Here is a 22,522-nt window from a genome sequence, read left to right as displayed (position 1 = left end):
TTCACATTGCCAATTCCTACTTAGTGATGTCAATATCTAAAAAGCAGTTCCTGATGACCCCTCTCCACTACATTCACCAAATACTTTTTACACTGTTTTGTCATCATTTATTTATCTGTCTATCTCTTCAAAAGTGAAGAGCTCCTGGTAAAGACAGTCGCTGTTCTTTCATCTCTGCATCTAAGAGGTGCTGGGCCATAGTAGGTACTCAATGGTCTGCTGAGTAAAGCAGTGAATAAACTGTAGTCACACTTTTAAAGGTCTGATGTTTTTCTATTTATTTTATATATCACTATAGGTAGGCCATTTCTGCAGTACTATACATTAAAGTGATAATACTACAAAAATGTAGGAAGAATAAAGTACTCTCCTACATAGAAAATAGTCAAAGATTTTAAAAAACCTATTATAATGTTTGAATTATATTTTGTTCAGAAATGTACAACCCCCTTTGATAAAACTTCATATTTTACTCACAAAATAAATAACAACTTTATAAAACATCCACAGAGTGCAGCAGGTATGGAAATTATGTATCACTGAAATTTTTAAAAGTAGTATTTATAACACATGGTCATGTATACTAGTCCAATTTTGATATATATGTTGGCAATAGGACATAGAAGAAACCAGAAACCATTATTTTCAAATATTACACAGAGACCATTCTTATATTGGAAGGATCCCTTAAGTCATCCAGCTGAACGTCCTGTTACTGATGAGGAGCAATCAAGTGATTAACTAAAGTCATTCATCTAGTTGATACAGGTGCCGAGATTAAAAGCAAAGATAGGCTGGGCATGGTGGTGTGGTGGAAATATTCAACTTTGTCATCTTTAACCATTAAAAAGAATGTTTTTGATATTTAAAAAGAGTATTTTTCCCTAAGAATAGATTTAAATTTCTGTGTATAATAAATTATGAACAAAGTGGAGTTTATTCCAGGAATGCAAACATTTAAAAACTATCGCCGGGCGTGGTGGCTCACGCCTGTAATCCCAGCACTTTGGGTGGCTGAGATGGGTGGATCATGAGGTCAGGAGGTCAAGACCAGCCTGGCCAAGATGGTGAAATCCATCTCTACTAAAACTACAAAAATTAGCCAGGCGCGATGACAGGCACCTGTAATCCCAGCTACCTGGGAGGCTGAGGCAGAAGAATTGCTTGAACCTGGATGGCAGAGGTTGCGGTGAGCCAAGGTCACGCCACTGTACTCCAGCCTGGGCGACCGAGTTGAGACTCCGTCTCAAAAAAAAAAAAAAAAACCAAAACACAAACAAACAAACAAACAAAACTATCAAGATAACTCACCTACATTACAGAATAAAAAAGAAAAGTCATATGTTAGTTTCAACAGATGGAGAAAAGGCATTTAACAAAATTCAATATCCATTCTGTATAAAAACTCTCAATGAATTGGGAATGGGAGAAAATTCCCTCATTCTGATAAAACACGTCTAAGAAAAATTGAGAGTTCATATCACACTTAATGGTGAAATACCTCATGCTTCTCCTTGGGTCAGACACTAAACCAGGATGTCTACTTTCACTACTTCCATCTGCCTTTGTACTAGAAGCCAGCGCAAAAGTCAAGAAAGCAAAATAAAAGGCATGCAAATTGGGAAAAAAGTAAAATTGTCATTATTCACAGATGACATCATTATTTACATATAAAATCCTAGGGAATCTACAGAAAAGTTTCAAGATCTAATGAATGAATTTAGCAAAGGCACAGGATGCAAGGTCAACATACGAAAAGCAATTGTATTTCTATGAGCAACAAACAACAGGAAAATAAAAAAATTCAAATACCATTTATAGTAGCATCAAAAAGGAATAAAATATTTACAATAAATTTAACCAAACAACAGGCAGGACCTCTACAATGAAAACCACTCAATAGTGCAGAGAAACAAACTAAAGAAGACGTAAATAGAGTTTGACATCATGTTCATGCATTGGAAAACTCAACATCGTTAAGTGTCAATTCTCTCTAAATTGATTTATAGATTCAACATCATCTCAACTGAAATCCTGGTGTGCATTTTGTAGAAATAACAAGTTGATTCTAAAATTTATATGGAAATATGAAGGATCTAGAATGGCCAAACTTTCTTTAAAAACAAGAACAAAATTAGACAACTTACAACACCTAATTTCCAAACTTATTTTTATAAAAGCTACAGTAATCTAGGCAGGGTACTGATAAAAGACTACATCAAAGATCAGTGGAACACAATGCAGTCTAGAAAGACCCATAAATATAGAAAAAGAAAAAGTGTTCAACATCATTAATTGCCAGAGAAATGCAAATTAAACCTACAATGAGACACTACTTCATATTCACTTAGAACGACTAACACTAAAAAGACTGGCAATATCAAATATTAGAGAGGATATAGAACTGGAATTCTCATACACTGCTGGTAAGAATGAAACATGGTACAACTAGTTTGCAAAACAGTTGGGCAGTTTCTTACAAAATTAAACAAACATTACCCTTTGCCCACAAATTGTATGCCTACATATTTACCCAGGAGAAATAAAAACATATCCAAGGACTTTTACAGGAATGTGCAAAGCAGCTTTATTCATAATGGCCAAATGCATACAGCTCAAAAGATTAAACAGCAGATGAATGGTTAAACAAATTACAGTATTCCCTTACAATGAAATACTAATCAGAAATTAAAAAGTAGTGAACTACTAAATTATGCAAGAACATGGATGAATTTCAGAGACATGAGAGTACATACCACATGATTCCAAAGCTACACTTAGATGCTAAAAGTCACAACAGTGGTGGTCTTGCAGTAAGTGAAGGGGTGGGACTGACTGAAAAAAGGCATGACAAAACTTTCTAAGGTGACGGAAATATTCTAAACAATGATCTTGGTGGTGATGACACAGGTGTAAATATTTGGATTTTGTTTTGTTTTTCAAGACAGGGTTTCACTCTGTCACCAAAACCAGAGTGCAGTGGCACGATCATGGCTCACTGCAGCCTTGATTCCCCCAGGCTCAAGCAATCCTCTCACCTCAGCCTCCCGAGTAGCTGGGACTATAGACACACACCAACACACCTGGCTAATTTTTGTATTTTTTTGTAGAGATGGGGTTTTGCCATGTTGCCCAGGCTGGTCTCAAACTCCTGGCCTCAAGTAATCCACCTATCTCGGCCCCTCAAAGGGGATTGGGACTACTGATATGAGGTGTATTTGTCAATATTCATCTAACTATATGCATAATATCTGTGCATTTACTGTATGTAAATTATACCTCAATAAAGTCTATTTAGTTCTTTATATTAAATGTCTATTAATAGGCCAGGCACAGGGGCTTACACCTGTAATCCTAGCACTTTGGGAGGCCAAGATGGGAGGATCACTTGGGTCCAGGAGTTTGAGACCGGCCTGACCAACATGGCAAAATCCAGTCTCTACTAAAAATATTTTAAAAAATTAGCCCAGGCGTGGTGGCTCATGCCTGTAATCCCAGCTACTTAGGTGGCTGAGACATGACAACCTCTTGAACCCTGAAGGCTGAGGTTACAGTGAGCCAAGATTGTGCCACTGCACCCCAGCCTGGGTGAAAAAGTGAGACTCTGTATCAAAAATAAATAAATAAATATTAATAAAGCAAAAGGACTCCAGTGGGTGAGAAAGGGTTTAAATCACTCCAGAGTACCCAAGAAGTGCTCCTATTCATGAGAAGCAGAGATAGAAAAACTAAATTTCCTCCTAAAACATACAACTATGTGCCTAGTGTTATGATTCCATCTTAAATGATAAAATCTCATTCAATTAATTCCCCTTAAAAACTCAAACATTCATTCTCCATTTCCTAATTGAAAGAACTGAATGTTGATAAAGGCCTATGTTTTAAACAGCTATTTATTTTCACTCCAAAGGCACATCTACTGTTCCTACTATTATTGACACAGATATTCCAAAAAGTTACTAGGTGGAAAGAAGGGATTAAAAAATACCACCACAGTAAAAAAATTATTTAATTTATGACCTAAATAATTGTCATTTAATACCTTAAAATATATTTTAGGACTTAAAACAGAAAGTATTCTCTTTACCATATATACAAAGAAAATACTGTATTTGTAATCCAATAGACTTGTATCCAGAATACATAAAGAACTGCTACAACTGATGATAAATAAATAACCTGACCTTAAAAATGGTGTAAAACTTTTAAACAGACATTCATAAACGAAGATACACAAATGGCCAATAAGGTAATGAAAAAATGATCAACATCATTAGTTGTTAAAGAGGAATGTGAACTAAAACTACAATAAGATACTACTTCATATTCTTTTAGAATGGCTAACACTACAGACTGGCAAAATACTCCCAAAAGAAAAATTATTGCTGCTGTTATGACATGAATTATTTCAGTCATTCAGTAATACATTAAAAGACATTTCATGACATAAAAGAGAAAGCATAAAATCTAGAGCAATAGAAAGTAGATTAGTGTTTGCTTAGGGGTAGGGGAACGGAAGGCATAGGGGAATGAGAGTTAAAGGGTATGGAGTTTCTTTTGGAGGTGATGAAAATATTCTAAAATTAACTGTGGTGACAGATGCACGTATCTGTGACTACACTAAAAGCCATTGAATTGTACACATAAAATGGGTGAATTTTATGATATGTGAATATCTCAATAATGTTATTTTTAATAATGCTGTTATTAACATTTTGATTGGGATTAAATTGGGATCTACAGATTTGGAGAAAAGATGTATGATTATAATATTGATTCTTTCAATACATGAACATTATATAATGCTCCAATTATTTGGGTCTTCTTTAGTTTCTCTCAATAATCTTTTATAGAATTCCATGCAGAAGTAGTGTACATATTTTATTAGAGTCATTCCTGGATATTTACTATTTCTGATGCTATTTATATGGTGTATTTTAAAAAAGACAAAGCACTGAATTTTTTTAACATGGGGAAGAAGAAGAACAGAGCATGGTGTACATATTAAATAATCAAAATTTCAAAATAAAAAATCACTACACACGGTCTAACATAATTTTTTCTGATTTTAAATTTTATTTATAGAAAAGTCATACAAATACATAGAAATCAAATTATATTTAATCACTCATTTAACAAATCACATGAAAAAGAATAAAAATACATAAACTTGGCTGGGTACAGTGGCTCACACCTGTAATCTCAGCACTTTGGGAGGCCAACAGGGGTAGATTGCTTGAGGTCAGGAGTTTAAGACCAGCTGGCCAACACAGTGAAACCGCGTCTCTACTAAAAATACAAAAATTAGCTGGGTGTGGTGGTACACGCTTGTAGTCTCAGCTACTTAGGTGGCTGAGACACGAGAATCACTTGAACTTGGAGGTGGAGGTTGCAGTGAGCCAAGATCGCACCACTGCACTCCAGCCTGGGCGGCAGAACGAGACTCTGTCTCAGAAAAAAAAACATAAACCTACAAAAGTCCTGAAAAATTCCATGACAAGTAAATGCTTTCTAATTTGTATTTGCTATGTTCCTTAGCTTATAGTGAAAACAGAGGTACTGTTTTAGTGTCCATATTTACTCAATATATGTATTTATTAGCAAAGTGCTTTCATAGCAAAGAAATTTTATTTAATGATGGTCAATTTTACATTTAAAGCTGGTAACATTCAAAGTGTTAAAAAAAAACCCCATCATATTGGTGTTACAAACACTTTATTTTTTCAACTAACTATATTAATTAGTTCCCTGAAAGCAGATTGTAGAGTTTTACATTCACAAAATAATTATTCATTTTCTACTAAAAGGAAATAAACATATAAATCACATTTGGCCTTAAAATTAATTTATGTGAGTATTTAATGTTTCTAGATCTGTTTTCTCATCTGTAAAAGAAGGTTAGATGAAAACATCTAGTCTCAACTAGTTTTAAAACTCTGTTAATTTTATAATAAGAAAACAGCAAAACCATATGGTCATACCACACATTAAGCCAAAAACAACATTTGAAAAATTAGACGTATACAAGCTAAAAGACTCAGTAATTATTAGTTCACATAAAAAGACTCTCTGCTTTCACTCCAGAATTAGCAGCCTCCAAAACTTTTTCAAAAACATACTTGACATTCATTGAAAATGAAAATTCATCATGTTTCTGACGTAAGATGCAGGGATATAAGATTATATCTTATATTTCTACTAACAACCATAGTTATCTCACTGATATTAGGATAAAAAGCATAGTATATATGAAACCATTTAGTTCTTAGGCCATTCATAATTCTAAGATATTTCAGATATTTTGAAAGTATTCAAATAAACAATATGGTTATAAATAGGTCCACTTTTTTTTTTTTTTTTAGTGGAATAATGTGAAAGACTAGACTTTATCTCAAGGAGGATTCAGAAAGTATGTAATCCAAAACCATGTAGCTATAGTTAACTATCATATATTGATGAAAATAAGTATTTGATATAAACATGTTACCTGATCAATGATAGAATTTAGCTTGGTAAGTAATAGAAATCCTCGACCACGGACAAGGTACTGTCCGAGGGTTGCCATGTGTGTCTCCTCCTCTTCTTCCTCCCTGGCCTCCACCCTCTGGACCACTGCATTGCAAAGCCGGTTGACATCAGTCAGAAATTCACGTGCCAATGAGTTACTGTCGGTGCTCATGACCGAGCTATAAAATAAATATTACAAAAAAAAAGATTAGGAAAACAAATACAAATTTACTTTTAAAACTATGTGTTTTTGTTGTTTGTTTCTAACTGAAGATTGGCTTAAAATTATTGGGAATTGGTACTTAACCCTATAATATTTTCAGGCATAGTTCTAACCTAGTCGGGTGCTTCTTAAGTAATTCCTGCCATGGCAGAAATGAGTCCCAGGTTTGAAATACCTGAGCATAGCTGAGAATGGGTAAGTGACAGCACCTGGAAGACATTTTTCTCTTTTTAAGAGAGAAGACTTTCTTTCTTAAATACAATAAAAATAAACCCATTACTTATAAAATGTTCTTGCTTTGCATATTTTATAATAAATTGGCATTTTAAAATTATAACCCATTTTTCACTTGATAAGAGCCCACAATCACTGCCCCATCCTCCCCAAACACCAAAGTTCAGTTAATAAGAGGATTTCCAGTCAGGCGAATAAAAATTGAATAATTCTAACAGTTAAAGTTATGCCACTTCACTTCTTATAACATTTAAATCAAATAAAGGGTAATGTGACATTTTAAGATTAAGGGAAATAAGGTACAGCAAACAGAATGGGGGAACATAAATACAGAGAAAAATGTACAAATTTTCAGAAGGGAAAAACCATGAACAACAAAATCCCCAAAGAGTTTCAAAATAGTTTCATCTCTGGGCCAAAAGTAATTTTGAGGTATCTAATAACCTTTAAAAGATGTTTAACATAGAGATGTTAAGTTAAATAAGACATGTATTGTTTCCCCTCCCTTCACCCGCTTCAGGGGGAAGCCCTCCCTACAACCCCTGCTGAGAGGGCAGTGGGCATATGATTATGCCTCTTGCCAAGAGGCACAGTCAGGCTCTGGGCCCCAATTTAGCTACAATGCATGCTCATCACAAGATGTGACTTGTATAGTGTGGGTTGCAAAGAGGAACTGGACTAATCAGGTTTTCTTTCTCTCTCGGGAATTTAAACTAAAGGGATATAGTTGATATGCTGAAAGGTCACATACAGATGGGGCTATGGTAGTCATTATGAGGTAGCTGAGGGTCAGAAGAAGCCAACTAGGTAAAAATGAACCAATGGGATACAAAGAGAAGTAGATAAACATGAAGGGGAAATACCAGAGAAATTCCTAATACTAACTTAGTTCCTGTTCATTCTGGGACCTCATAGTTTAATTCTTTGATTCCCATCAGAATTCTAGGTGTTACAATAACTCTCTCTTAGTATAACAAACATCATTATTTTTAATATTTTTGAACATTAGAAAGAAGACAGAAAAGTATAAAGTACATCTCTCATTATTCTAAAATGCGGCAATAACCTCTATTATATAAAATATTGGTTCTTTATATACTTTCAGAAAGTAAAATTATTCAATAAATCCAATAACCTCATTTATATTCAGTTCATATTTATCCAATTTTAATATATTTCACTGAATCTGTTAATAATTTTAGGATACATAATTATTTAGTACACCACTAAAAAAGAATTAAACTATGACACAATGTTTCTTATCACATAAAATTTCCCTACAATATCACCTTCTGGGTTGTCAAGACCATTCATGACACAGCATTTAAGAGTACTGCACTATTGTTTCCGGGATTTTCCTTCAAAGCTACCAATGTCATTCTATAAGTTTATATGCTGGTGCTTTCTTGATCTTACCAAATGGTATCAGCAGAAAGTTTCAGAAAACAACCAGGAAGACACTTAAAACTCAACAGGTACAGTACCAGCAATGCACCGAAGTCTGCTGAAGTGCTGACAATGTGAAAGTCTATGATCAAGTGCACTCGTGTGCAGACCACGTCAACTACTTCACAAGTGCTTATACGGCATCATCCATTGCAAGATACACTGCAACTTTAGAAATATTAAAAATGTGAAAAACTGAAAAATTATGGGAATAATTAAGTCTATCTTCTAGAAATTAAGATAATGGAAATCAATATAAATTTTTAGATATAACAGTTAATGCCATATCAGTAAAAGGCATTATAATCTCAACAGAAATGTATGCTTTTTCTTGATTTAAAAATGTACATAAAATATATACATGTTTATATGAATAGGCTAGTGTATATACATGATCTATTACTTGCTTTTATTTCATTTAGATATACTGAAAACCATTTCACATGAGCTGTCACTCTTTAATAGCTGTATGGCACACTGCTACATGTAAATATTACATATATTGCATTATATTATAGTCTACTATGCAGCCAATCTCTTATTTTTGAATAGATTGTTTCTAGTCTTTTATTATCATAAACAAAGCTACAATTAACACCCTTATACTACTTGTACCTTTGTCTTATTATTTCCTTGAAGTAGAAATTGCTGTTATTTCATAGGATAGGTTTTACATATTTCTTCTTAGGTTTACTCCAAGGTGCTTTATATTTTTGCCATTATTATGAATGGGATTTTGTTTTCCATTATATATTCTAGGATTTAAAACTGGTATATAGTAGGCACATAGGAAGTGGATTTCTTTTGATATAATAATCATATATCTAAACTTCTTTCTGAGCTTTTTTATTATTTTGTTTTGAATTTCCCAGATTTAATACTCTATAATCTACAAATAACAAAAATTCTGAATTATCTTATCCAATATTCATATAATTTCCATTATTCTATCTAATTGTATTAGTTTGCATTAACAGAACAACATCAGTTGTGGTGATGGTGACACTTTTGCTTTGTACATTAGGAAGCATTCACCTCTTCCTAACAGAAATATTGAATTTAATTGAATGACTTTTAGCCATTTTGAATGTCAACTGAAAAGATGATTGCATGGTATTTTCTTTAAATTTTTTTCTAATATTTAAAGTAACCAGAAACAAAGAATATATAACATGAGGTTATAGCCAACAACCAGATATAAATAGTACACTGTATATATTCTTTGGTAACTTTGCTTTCTCCTCTTAATGTTATGTTCATTCCATTAAACCATCATGCAATATACCATTGTATGGATAAACCACAAACTATACATCCATCTCTACTAAGAAAAGTTTAGCTGTTTTAACTTTGGGGTTTAACGAATGTCACATAATTATGTAGTTTCAAGCCTTCAAAAACAAGTATGTTGATGGTTAATATTTATTACATTATATACTTACCAGTCTTTCACCACTGCTATAACATTTAGAGTCTATATCATTTGGGCTTATAAACTAGATGAAACAAATATTCTTAGAACAAAGCTTCACCTACAAAAAAAAAAAAAAAAGACAAACATATTAATGACAATAGTAAACCACAAATAATTTTAACAAATAAAGTTGTGACGTAATCAGTGGCCATTCTTCATACACGATGTATGAAACAACCAATGAAATTTTTAAATCTTAGGAGCACACTAAAAAAATGCCTACTTCAAGAATTCCTCTTGAGAGGGAATCTTGGAACACAGTGGTCTGAAAAAGCAACTCAATAATAGCTCTCTACTTTTCCTCTTCCAGTTCTTAACTTAAAACCTCCAGGTAAATCACAAGTTAAATGCAAAGGAGAATTAGACCAGTCTTCTTAACACTAGAATCTAGGAGGCAGTGGAATATCTAAATACTATCGAGAAAAAAAGGTCTTCAAAGTTCCTGGGTACAGCCATTACTTTCCTGTTAGGATGAAAGGTATTTGAGGATACATAAGAACTCAGACAATACTAAAACCAAACATCAATTTATTAATCATCATCAAATTTCATATCTTTACTGAAGTTTTTAAATGAATTAATCTTTTGTATACAATATAATGAAGGTTATTTCTAGAAGACTAAAGGATAAATTTCTATTTCTGGGATAGCAACAGGATATTTCTCTTTAGTTACCTGTTCTCCCCTTCTCTATAGTTTTTACCAGGAAGAAGCATGAAAAATGTTTCCTTACAGTTATGCAGCAAACAGGAGGATATTTTGAATTACAAGTTTTTAAATCAGACTTTTTAAAAGTTATTTTTATTTAAAAAAAAAAAAAGGAGACAGGGTCTCACTGTGTTGCCCAGGCTAGTCTTGAACTCCTGAGCTCAAGTGATCTGCCCGCCTCAGCCTCCCAAAGTACTGGGATTAAAGGCAGGAGCCACTGTACCTGGCCCAGAGTGATCTTTAATTACTTTGAAATGCTCAAATCTGGAAAACTGTCTTGAGTTTCTTTCAGCTTGCCAAACAGTTCTTGTACCACACATTATTCTAGGCACTCGAAGATAAACCAGGCAGAAAACAGCTGTGTTAGACTACGCAGCGCTTTCTGCGAATTAGGAAAAAACATCCCTTCCTGATGGGAGCAGCTTCACAGCAGGGCACACAGCTGTCAAAGCACAGGGTATATTTCAGTCTCACCCCCTCACTCCTCTGGCAGAGCACCAGAAAGCAGTATATCAACTGCTCAACCAAGTGGAATCGCCCTGGAATAGAGTCCTAACACACCTTCCATACCTGTTCCTGCTGCCTCCTGAGCTAATCAATATCATGCAATTTTTTTTTTTTTTTTTTTTTTTTTTTTGAGAAGGAGTTTCACTCTTTCACCCAGGCTTGAGTGCAGTGGCGCGATTTTGGGCCTCACTGCAACCTCCGCCACCTGGGTTCAAGTGATTCTCTTGCCTCAAACTCCCGAGTAGCTGGGATTACAAGCACCCGCCATCATGCACGGCTAATTTTTGTATTTTTAATAGAGAGGGGGTTTCGCCATGTTGGCCAGGCTGGTCTCAAACTCCTGACCTCAGGTGATCCATCCACCTCGGCCTCCCAAAGTGCTAGGATTACAGATGTGAGCCACTGGGCCCAGCCCATGCAGATATTTTTAACTTTAAAATTATGGAAGGGGAAAAATAAAATTATGGGAGGGAAATTATGGGTCAAATTGTGAGCCTAAAGATGGTATTACATTAGTTGCTCTGACTACTACCACCCTCCAGCTTGGACTACCACAAGGTAGAGCCATCCATCTTGCGATGCTAAAATGATTCCAGCTAACTCAGCGTGGCGGTAAGAAGTGAAAGCTGGCAGCTGGTCAGCTAGATCTGTCTGTTTCTCTTATTGAGGGACATTTTCTAGGCCAAGCTGAGGGATTTATCTAATGCTCTTAAACTGGCATGGCTTCTTTATCTCCGTATTTTACAAAGCCTCACTTGGATATCTATGCAGTTTCATTTTATCCAAGATCCTAATTCTAACCACCAGCACAGTCACATGTGTCCTCCTTGAGTCTGCCAGCACTGTTTACACACACCTGTATTCTAATTTTTATCATCCTGTATCATTCTAGGTGTCCAGAACCTCTGGAAGTAGATACATTTTTAATAACGATGCCCTTAGGCCATTATATATTTGCCTCTGCTTCCAAAATACATAGACACATCCTGTAGTTACTTATCTATAACTGTTTTACCCTCTAGGTCACAAGTTACTTCAGGCCAGGGACCCTGTCTTATTACTTTTTACCTTTTATAGCTATAATGCCCAATTTTAAATCTAACTTTATTAGTATAATTTCAATTTCTAATACAATTGTTATGTCATAATAAAGCTTGCCCCAACAATATTCCTAGAATTTTTATATCCTTAACATTTATCATAAATGAAAGACATAGTAACAAATGCCTATAATCATATAAATGACCTTCTCAGTAAAATAATGTTTCACTTTTTCTCATATAGCAACTGGTAAAATGTAAAATATGAACAAGCAAAAACAAAAGATACATAAACAAATGCTAATTTAATGTATTAGCTACATTGCCTCATTTTATGTCATCAGAAATTTCATCAATATGTCACTTAATTCAACAAATGTCATTGAACATTTACTATATGTGAGCTACTAATTTATGTACTGAGTTTAGAGCAGAATCAAAATCCTTACCATCATGTATTATAGTGGGGTAGAGACAGATGCAGAGCAAACATACACTGTGTCACATCATGTTAATTCGATGAAAAAGTAAAACAAAGTAAGGGTATAGAGTGATAGGAATGCTGCTTCAGATAGAATGGACAAAGAAGGTCTGAAGCAGTAATATTTGAGCAAAAACTTGAATGGAATGAGTAAATGGACTATGTGGGTATCTGGTAAATGTATGTTCCAAGTCACTGAGATAAATGCATGCTGGATGCACTGGATATTGAGTGCAAGAGGAAAAGAGGTAAAAAATAATTGCAAAGGAAAAAGAGAAAAGTCAATCCATTCTTGCTTCTCAGGAACTAAAGTAAGGCATGAAAAGAAGAAATAGAAGTGTTCCCCTGAAACCATTTCTCCCCAAGAATGGAAGTCCCTCCCCATGTCCACCCACAAAAGACTATAAGGTGTTTTAGCCTGTGTGAAGAATAGTACTGTTTACTGATAGGTAAGACTGACATAAGAGCAGTTGGGAAGGAAAACAATGTTCAGTTGTAGCTATGTAAGGTGTGACAGCTTTCTTAGAAATTAAGTAATCAAGCAGGCAGCTGAAGATCGAAACAGGCAGGGAAGCTGGAACTAGTGAATCAATCTGGGAATCATCAGCATGTCATCGATAAATTTTTCAAGCCATGGGACTAGACAGATGAAATAACCCAGAGCAGTGCTGCTCACCAGAGCTTTCTGAGATGATGAGCCTGTTCTATAATTTCAGCCACACAATGTAGCAGACAAAAGCCACATGTGGCTAGGGGCTACTATAATGAACAATGGGGACCTGGAGAATGAGTGTAAGGGAGCAGAGAAGAAGTGTTACGACTGAGCCCTGGGCTTAGCATGGCTGAATCAAGGGAGAGGGTAAACATCCAACACAGGAGACTAAGAAGTAACAGCAAGTGAGGCGGGAGAAAAATCAGGTGAGTGGTATCTCCCAGAAACCAGGTGAAGAAAGCTTGAAACAGAAAAGGGTAATCAATGGTATCAAAATTCTGAGAGAAAGCTGGCAGGTGCAGTGGCTCAAGCCTGTAATCTGAGCACTTTGGGAGGCTGAGGTAGGCTAATCACTTGAGGCCAGGAGTTCAAGAACAGCCTGGGCAACATGGCGAAATTCCATCTCTACTAAAAATACAAAAATTAGCTGGGCATGGTGCTGTGCATCTGTAATCCTAATTACTTGGGAGGATGAAGTATGAGAATTGCTTGAACCTGAAAGGCAGAGGTTGCAGTGAACTGAGATTGCACCACTGCACACCAGCCTGGGTGAGAGTGAGATCCTGTTTCAAAAAAAAAAAAAAGAGAATTCTGAGAAGTTAAGTAAGATGAAGACTGGGAATTGACCGATGGATTTAGCAACATGGAAGTTACTGACAACCTTTTCAAAGAACGGTCTTTACGGAGTGGGAAAGAATGGTGAGGAAATGAAGGCAAGCAATTTAGACAGCTCTTTTGAGAAGTTCTGCCACAAAGCATGCAAGGGAATGGGAGGTGGCTTGAGGGGTACATGAGATAAGTGAGGTTAAAAAAAAAAAACACCTGATTAATATTATAGCTTGTTTCTAAGCTGAAATATAGCATGTTTCTCTAACAGAGAAAAGAAAATAGATGAAAAACTAGAATGAGAAGAGAAAATTCTAGGAACAATGAGTAGGCAAAATGAAGAGGACCAATGTACAAGTGGAAGGAACAGTGGCAGTTCATCCAATTGAATTAGAAGCATGTCAGAGAATATGAGTATAGACGTAGGAAGATTAGTATATTTGGCAATAAGAGGACCAAGAAGTTTTTTTCAGGTGCTTCTATTTTCTTGGTGCAATAAACAGCAAGATTGCCAGCTGAGAGTGAGAAGCGGGGAGGAGGTGTTAAACCGATGAGTGTAACAGGGTCAAAAAACAGCAGCCCATAAGAGACTTCCTGCCAGGCTGCCAATGAGTAACTAAATTAAGATTGAGTTCCACTGTTCAATAACTATACCCATACTATAATCCAATTCTCCTTCATGTTCCCAAGTATAGAATGGTAGACTGTCAAATACCCGATGGGAATCCAGACATATTACAGCTGCAGCATCCTCCTAAACTGTAAATGTAGAATCTATGGGTAGAAACTGGGTAATCTGGAATGAATTCTCAGAGAGCCCACATAACTTTTATTGCTTATCTTTCAAGTATAATATTTGAAAATCTTTAAAAATGATCTCTAGAGTCTTTTGTGGAAGTAACATCAAGTTTACAAAAATCTATGGAATCTACATTATTATTTTAGAACATTATTCCTCCACAGGCTTCTACACATTTTCACATTTCACCATAATTACTCAAAGATTATTAGTTCAGCAATGACATTAACAACTGTTCTCAGAATCTAACCCTGAGATGTGAATTCATTTTAGAGCATCCAGAGTTCTGATACAATCTCCTCCCCAATCTTGGGCTTCAATTTTCTCCTCTTATTTTTCTCACTTCTACCCTTATTAGTCTGTGTATAGCTCATTCTCCATGTCAGAGAAGACAAGAAAGCTAAGAAGTTTCATTTGTTCTCTGTATCTGATTATTGGGTCCATTTGTTGGTAAGAATCTATTATTTATTTGACATATTCATTCTCTCTCTCTCTCCCCCCCTGCTGCCCCACACCCCACCCCCACACTCTTTCTGTCTTTCTTTTTGTAGAGACAGGGTCTCACCATGTTGTCCAGGCTGGTCTCAAACTCCTGGGCTCAAGTGAACCTCCCGCCTTGGCTCCCAAAGTGTTGGGATTATAGGCATGAGCCACTGCACCTGGCCTCATTTTCGTTCTCTACATATAAAATGTAAAAGGTCAGCCCAACCTTTTTCAAAATTTTAGCTCATTATTCCACCAGGATTGTGTTCCTGGTGGAATATATATATATATATATATTTATTCCACCAGGATTGTGTTCCTGGTGGAATATATATATATATATATATAATTTTTTTTTTTTTGAGACAGAATCTCGCTCTGTTGCCCAGGCTGGAGTGCAGTGGCATGATCTTGGCTCACTGCAACCTCCACCTCCCAGGTTCAAGTTGGCCAGGCTGATCTCAAACTCCTGAGCTCAGGTGATCCGCCCACTTCCACCCTCCCAAAGTGCTGGGATTACAGGCATGATCCACTGCACCCAGCCATTTGGTTTCGTATCCTTCTTTCTTTCTTGTGCATATTATTTAAAAATCAGTTCATGCCTGGCACAGTGGCTCATGCATGTAATCTCAGCACTTTGGGAGGCCGAGGTGGGTGGATCACCTAAGGTCAGGAGTTCGAGACCAGCCTGGCCAACACAGAGAACCCCCGTCTCTACTAAAAATACAAAAATTAGCCATGTGCGGTGGCACATGCCTATAGTCTCAGCAACTCAGAAGGCTGAGGCAGAAGAATCACTTGAACCTGGGAGAGGAGGTTGCAGTGAGCTGAGATCGCACCACTGCACTCCAGCCTAGGCGACAGAGCGAGACTCTGTCTCAAAAATAAATAAATAAATAAATAATCAGTTCATATGGCCACTTTTCCTATCCCTTTCCTTCACATATTACTTCCAATTGTTTAGTACAGATACTGCCTATGATCACTTTACAACAACTTTCCCTTTAAGAGACTATCTCTGGCATCTTACGTACCTTTTCTTTGAATTTTAGGAACTCTGTATTCCAATTCTCTATATTCCGGCTTTGTTCCATATTCCTCTTCCTGTTTATTAGTCTGCCAGTTATCATTTACAAAACAACCACTTTGAATCAAACACTAAGAACATAAAGTAATTCCAGTCTCTGCCCTCAAGAAGATTACATTATGGTGGCAAAGGCAAATCAATATATAGGGTACTAGGTACTGCTAAGGGACACTTAACCCAATTTGAGTGGCCAGGGAAGCTTCATGAAGAGTAAACTGAAGTTGTACAGGTAAAGGGAGAAAAGAAGGGAAGAAAAGCATTAGAGATGGAAGGAGCAGCTCAAGTTAAGTCACTGAGGAAATTACAGTAAGTTTGGTATCACAACTACAAAATGAGAAACAGGAAAAGTGAGGATGGAGGGAGTGGCTGGCAAAGACCAGATGGTGAAAGGCTTTGTACACTATGCTAAGAACCTTGGGCTTTAATCTATTGGCTAGTAAGTCTTACCAGAATCACCTATAGAATTTGTCTAGGCCCCATCATCAGAGACCCTAATCCGCTAAACCCACAGCAAGACCTAAACATTGGTATTTTTAACAAGCTTCATAGGTGATTCTAATGAACAGTCAGGGCTGAGACCCACTGCTACAGGTGACAGGAAGCCCATGAATTATTTTGAACATGTGAGTGACATGGTCAATCTTGAACACATAGGTCATTCTAGTGGCAATGTGGAAGACACATTTTATGGAGAAGACTCCAGCTGCATGAAAACCAATTTGGAGACTGGTGTAATACTCCAAGAAAATGGTAAGGAGATCTTTTTCTAAAGCAACAGTAGAGGAATATAATTTTGATAAATATCCAAGAGTCAAAATGAGCACAATTTTGGTGATTAATTGGATGGAGAAGTGAGTGGTAAGGGAGGGATCACGACAACTCTCTGAATACTAGCTTGGTTAACTGGCTAAATGGTACTGCCACCTGCGAAGCACACATAAGAAGAACTAAGGAATGTGTGCAGAGTCTGCTGTCAGGACAAAACCACTCCACACCAGGTGAGCTGAGTCCTCGGTATGTTAGGCCAGTGACCAACTTCTTTACAGTGACTACTAAGACTAAATCCAGCATGCCTTTCATTCCAATTTTAGCAATGCTCAAAACATATACCTTCTCAACAACCATCCTTAACTCCATCTCACGGTTTCCAATGCCAGACCGAATAAGGAAATAGGCAAGTATAGACTCTTCTGAGAAGGCAGGATTAGAAAAGAAAAACAGAAAAGAGAGAGGAGCTGGAGAAAGAGGCATAGGTCAAGGAAGGTTTTTTTTTTTAAGTATTTGTTTTTGTTTTTTTTTTTTAAGGAATTGGAAGAACCGTATTTTTAGGCTATAAGAAATAAGAGGTGGTGTGGCGTTGGCAGCCATCCCTTATCAGCTCTGATTGTGTGTACTTCTTCCCAGCATCACTGGCACCATGTTGGTAACTTAAAATCACCATGGTGCGAGTATTTACACCACGGAAATGGGCAAATGCTACATATTAGGGTCTTTTGTGTTTCTTTCTCCAGGGGAGCCAATTTACTAGCATACCACTGCAGCCAGCACAAGGGAAGTTACTGAAGACAGGGGCAAGAGAATGAATGAATGAAGGACAAAATTCATAGAGAAAATAAGTGTGGATTGGATCAAGGGCATAGGTGAAGAGGTTAGGCTGGGGTGGGAGAAGCAGGAGGGGACACATCATTCTCTGAGGCTGAGGGAAAGGAGGTAGGGAGAGTTGCAGATATAGAAAACAGGTGGAAGACCAGAAACTGAGGGAGCTCAAGAATGACAGCCTCAATTTTTTTCATTCAAGTAATAGGCAAAGTCGTCTGCTTAAAGAAGGGGGCCTAGACCATCCCGGCTAACACGGTGAAACTCCGTCTCTACTAAAAAAAAAAGACACAAAAAATTAGCCGGGTATGGTGGCGGGTGCCTGTAGTCCCAGCTACTCGGGAAGCTGGGGCAGGAGAATGGCGTGAACCTGGGAGGCGGAGCTTGCAGTAAGCCTAGATCGGGCCACTGCACTCCAGCCTGGACGACAGAGGGAGACTCTGTCTCAAAAAAAAAAAAAAAAAAAAAAAAAGAAAGAAAGAAAGAAAGAAAGAAGGAAAGGAAAAAAAAGGGGGTGTCTAGAGATTGGCGGCTAAAGGCTAAGTAATTTAGAATAATTACTGGAAGAATAGTCAAATGGGGGAAAGTAGTGATGACAGACAAAAGGATTTACTGGTTGGCTACTAGCTTGGCAGAGATGGAAAACCACGAATTTCTGGTGGTATGGATTTTTTCAGATATTTCAGATTCACCAGCAGGATCCAGCTGCTTGGGTCTAATAGTAGACAATGCAGACTGTTATCACTGATCTGGAAATGGGAGTTTTGGTGGGTGGAGGCAGCAGAAGCATAAGTGAAAGGGACCCAAGGGCATGGGTGGAAGACCAGTCCTTATGGCCAAAAACGAGACACAGACTGTGTAGGAAAAAGAAAGAGGCCAGGAAAATAAGTGTTGATAGACAAGGAGAAAATCCAGGCAACCAAGGAAGTGTGGATCTCTACAAGACTGAAGAGTACACAATGTGGGAATTAAGATGTTAGAATTTTTAGATTTCTGAAACAAGCAGTCCCAGATGACAACAACATCCAGAGTGTGGCCCTGCAAGCAGATGTCTAAAGTGAAGTGAAAGTTAAGGTCCCTGCAATTAAGTAACCATGAAGCTAGTATTTTTGGACAACAGATCACTGTAAGTTTTTAAAATGAAAGCTCTATAATGACAGAGATTTTGTCTGTTGTATTCACTGCTAAATCTCTAGCATCTAGAACAGAACACAGCTAATAGAAGGTATTCAATGCTACTCATTTGTTGAATGAATGGCATGGCCTTTCTCTCAGGATTTTCATTAGGTTAACTTGTCTAATTAAGCCCCTCGTAGTCAAATTAGGCCAAAGATAGACTCAGAGTACTGGCTCCCTGGATCATTTCCTTTACCTTCTGGAAATGAAATGGTCACTAAAGTAAGTCAACAGTGGCTCTGCTTTCATTGAGTAAGACTTCCTGCAGACATGTGGATAGTTAACTTTGATATCTTAGCTCTGTTCTGGTTCTGTGATTAATTTCCACAACTTATTATCCACATAAAAGATTACAGAATTAAGCTATCACCCTCAGTCTTGTGGATTTTCACACATTTATCTACTTGACATAGAGAACTACTATACCCGCCCCTCACATCAAGTCATGATCACATATATTCTTCACTTTTAGGGCTGCTCCTCATATAATGGCATTTTTAGATGCCTTGTCATGTCTGTGTTCTAGGCAGTGCTACCAAGGACATTACATGTACCACTGAAAATACAATCTCAAGCTCAACAACAGGGCAAGAAATGGTCCCTAGGTGGCTGAGTTTCCTTTTCAATAAATATCAAATAGCCAGTGGCCACAGTGATAAGGGAAAGAGGTCCATTGTGCTACAGTTCCCTTTTTCACAAATTCATTAATTCCAATACTTATTTCTTGAATATTTTAATATTTATTAATATGCTCCAGCTCATTTTATTTTCACTATTTATGAATCTGTTCTGAATAGTGGGATATACATACAGTAGGCATCATAACAGTAGTGAAATAGGACCCAGAAGCAGCAGATCAGGAATCTAGCAATATCTAGCTAGTCACACAGAGCTGTGTGAAGTTTGGCTTCTTCTTCCATAAACTACCCCACAGAGTTGCTATGTGGGAGCCCAAGAAATTACATAACCTCAGTAAACATTGTTGACAAATTTTACAGCTCTATGTAAATGCTCAGTACTAGCTGCACACCTTATGACAGACAGTGCCATCTGAAGGAAGAAAAAGATCACTGCAAGCTTTCCTCAGATGAGTGTAAGGAAAATGATGTTCTGCTTCATCACGCGGTTTCCAAGGAAGCACTGAAAAAAAAAAAATAGGGAGTCCCTGTATTTTCTGCTTTTTCCCTGTCTTGCGGCTTCCACAAGCAAAAAAAAGAAGAAGAAGTAAAAGGAAAAAACAGCAAAAAAGGTTATAATAATGATATTTATTCTTACAGCTTGATTAGAAAGCATACTTTTTCCTCATCAAACAGTAACACCCAAAAGACTTGATTGTTAGTCTTTCACCAAATGCCAAAAATCCTGGAAAATTCCCTTTTAAAATAACACTATGTGCTTGCCTAATTTTCTTAATTCAATAGCATTAGAGAAATTGCCATTGGAAAGACTTTTTTCCAAAAATGTTATGTGCCAAAGAGGAGACTGCGATAAATCAGTTATGGTAAGAATTAGGCAAAATAATGTACAGAATAATAAATGCCCAACAAATTCTGTTAAATCAAAATCTGCCATGATTTGAAGCAGCCTTCTTGAAAATAAAAGGTTAGTTTATATGGATTTAACTATTCTAAATCCCATCTCTCCAGAGTTTAATATAAATTGATGACAGATTGATTAACAACTTTCTCAAAGATCTCATACAGTCTTTACAACGCATTAGGAGAAAAAGGAAAACACCATTTATGCCATTTCATAAATGACATGAATAAAGGAATAAACATGAATAACTTAGAATCATATGTTGTCATAATGTCAGAAATTTTAGATATCATATTCTCTAACCCCACATTCTACAGTTGACAAAAACTGAGGCCTACAGGTCCACGGTCAGAGAAATGATTAGTCACTGGACTCCCCCATCCCAGTTGTCTCGGAGTTACATATGTTTTTGGAGCTAATTAACTAGAACTGAAATAAGCAAGTTTAGAATATACATAGCCTTTCTTCTTCTGTCAGGTCAATTAGAAATTAGACAACAGGCAAAGGTGTTTCCCTAACACTAAATACTACCTCTAAATGGTACCCAGAGCCTTTACTCAAGTCCACTGGATTGTAATACATACACCTGCAAACAAGATTTTTAAACCTCTCTCTACAAACTTTTTAAACTACAACACAGAACTATACGTCTGAAATGCAGGACACTCGTGGGCGGAAGGGGACCAAAGCGGGCAGGGAAACTGCATTTGTTCAGATTATTATAATTCTCTTTAAAGAATAAGCCAGTTGAAGCATATCAGTTGAACTGTACAATATTTAAGCAAGAAAATATCTGTTAATCTAAGCTTTACTGTGTAACTTTTTAAAATACTAGATGTGCTAAGCAACAACCATCAGAATGATTCCTAACTAAAGAGAGGAGCTCCTGGGATAATGGCGGATGGGAGGCAGGACTAGACTGCAGCTCTGGACAGAGCAGCATGCGGGGGCTCTCATTGTGAATTTTAGCTCCAGATCGACTGCAAGACCCAACCAGCAATCCCGAGAGGACCCACAGACCCTCTGAAGGAAGCAGATTGCTCCTGCAGGCCCTGGGAAACCCCCAAATACTGTGAGTACCCCAACTGCGCAAGTGGGAAAGGAAGACCCTCCTCTCCCGAACACACACCCCCACTGGAGAAGCTGAAGGTCTGTTTGCTGGAGAAGTTTCTGACCTCACCTGGAGCTGAGTCAAGTTAGAGAGCCAAGCTGAGCGAAATACAGGGGTAGAGAATGCAGCAGAAAGGCCCTAGGAGCTCCCTGGGTCCCTAAGCAGCCCATTCCTGCCTGGCACAAGGATCCATTGGGAGGGTGGCCAGAGGAGCAGGGGGTAAAACTCCACAGGGAGAAGAATTCTCTAGCCTAACTTTATAACAATTTGAACTGGGTGAGAAGCCTGCTGGTCAGAACTCTGGGGAGGGTGCAAATCCAGCCAGCAGACTTCACAGGTGGAGGGAAGAACTAAAGCCCTTTTCTTTCCCAGCTGAGAGGCGGATAGCCTTGGGGAAGTTTTCAAGCTCATCTAAGTTTTCAAGCCCATCTAGCCCTCTAGGGAGTTTTAGGGCCCTGCCCACTGCAGATCTTTCTCTGTACTACTACAGCTGATGCTTTCTGGAAAGCGCCACCTCCTAGCAGGAGGCCAACCAGCACAAAAACAGCATTAAACCATGGCCAACCAGCACAAAAATAGAGCATTAAACCACCAAAGCTAAGGACCCTCACAGAGTCCATTGCACCCTCCACCACCTGCACCAGAACAGGCCCTGGTATCCATGGCTGAGAGACCCACAGACGGTTCACATCACAGGACTCTGTGTGGACAACCCCCAATACCAGCCTGGAGCCAGGTAGACTTGCTGGGTGGCTAGACCCAGAAGAGAGACAACAATCACTGCAGTTCGACT

The 22,522-nt window shown here is 37.4% G+C and overlaps 1 protein-coding gene across 10 annotated transcripts in view; it reads right to left on the bottom strand.

Annotated features, from left to right (window-relative positions):
* The window catches only part of LYST (lysosomal trafficking regulator), a 217,038-nt gene that overhangs the window by 154,697 nt on the left and 39,819 nt on the right, over positions 1-22,522 (bottom strand). For 2 of the 10 annotated variants that reach the window (XM_074040199.1, XM_074040042.1), the window contains exons 2-4: positions 9,853-9,942; positions 8,381-8,578; positions 6,488-6,686 (exon numbers count right to left, since the gene is read on the bottom strand). In XM_074040199.1, coding sequence (XP_073896300.1) covers positions 6,488-6,679 — 192 coding nt within the window. In that variant the 5' untranslated portion in view covers positions 6,680-6,686; positions 8,381-8,578; positions 9,853-9,942. Of the gene's footprint in view, positions 1-6,487; positions 6,687-8,380; positions 8,579-9,852; positions 9,943-20,109; positions 20,220-22,522 lie in introns of all 10 variants that reach the window. The other 8 variants (XM_074040127.1, XM_074040021.1, XM_074039942.1 and 5 more) reach the window with 6 other exon arrangements.

The sequence above is a fragment of the Macaca fascicularis genome, chromosome 1 (genome assembly GCF_037993035.2).
Source record: "Macaca fascicularis isolate 582-1 chromosome 1, T2T-MFA8v1.1".
In the NCBI taxonomy this organism is placed as follows: domain Eukaryota; kingdom Metazoa; phylum Chordata; class Mammalia; order Primates; family Cercopithecidae; genus Macaca; species Macaca fascicularis.
Note: the sequence above shows the minus strand (reverse complement) of the source record. Positions and strands in the feature narration are given on the sequence as shown.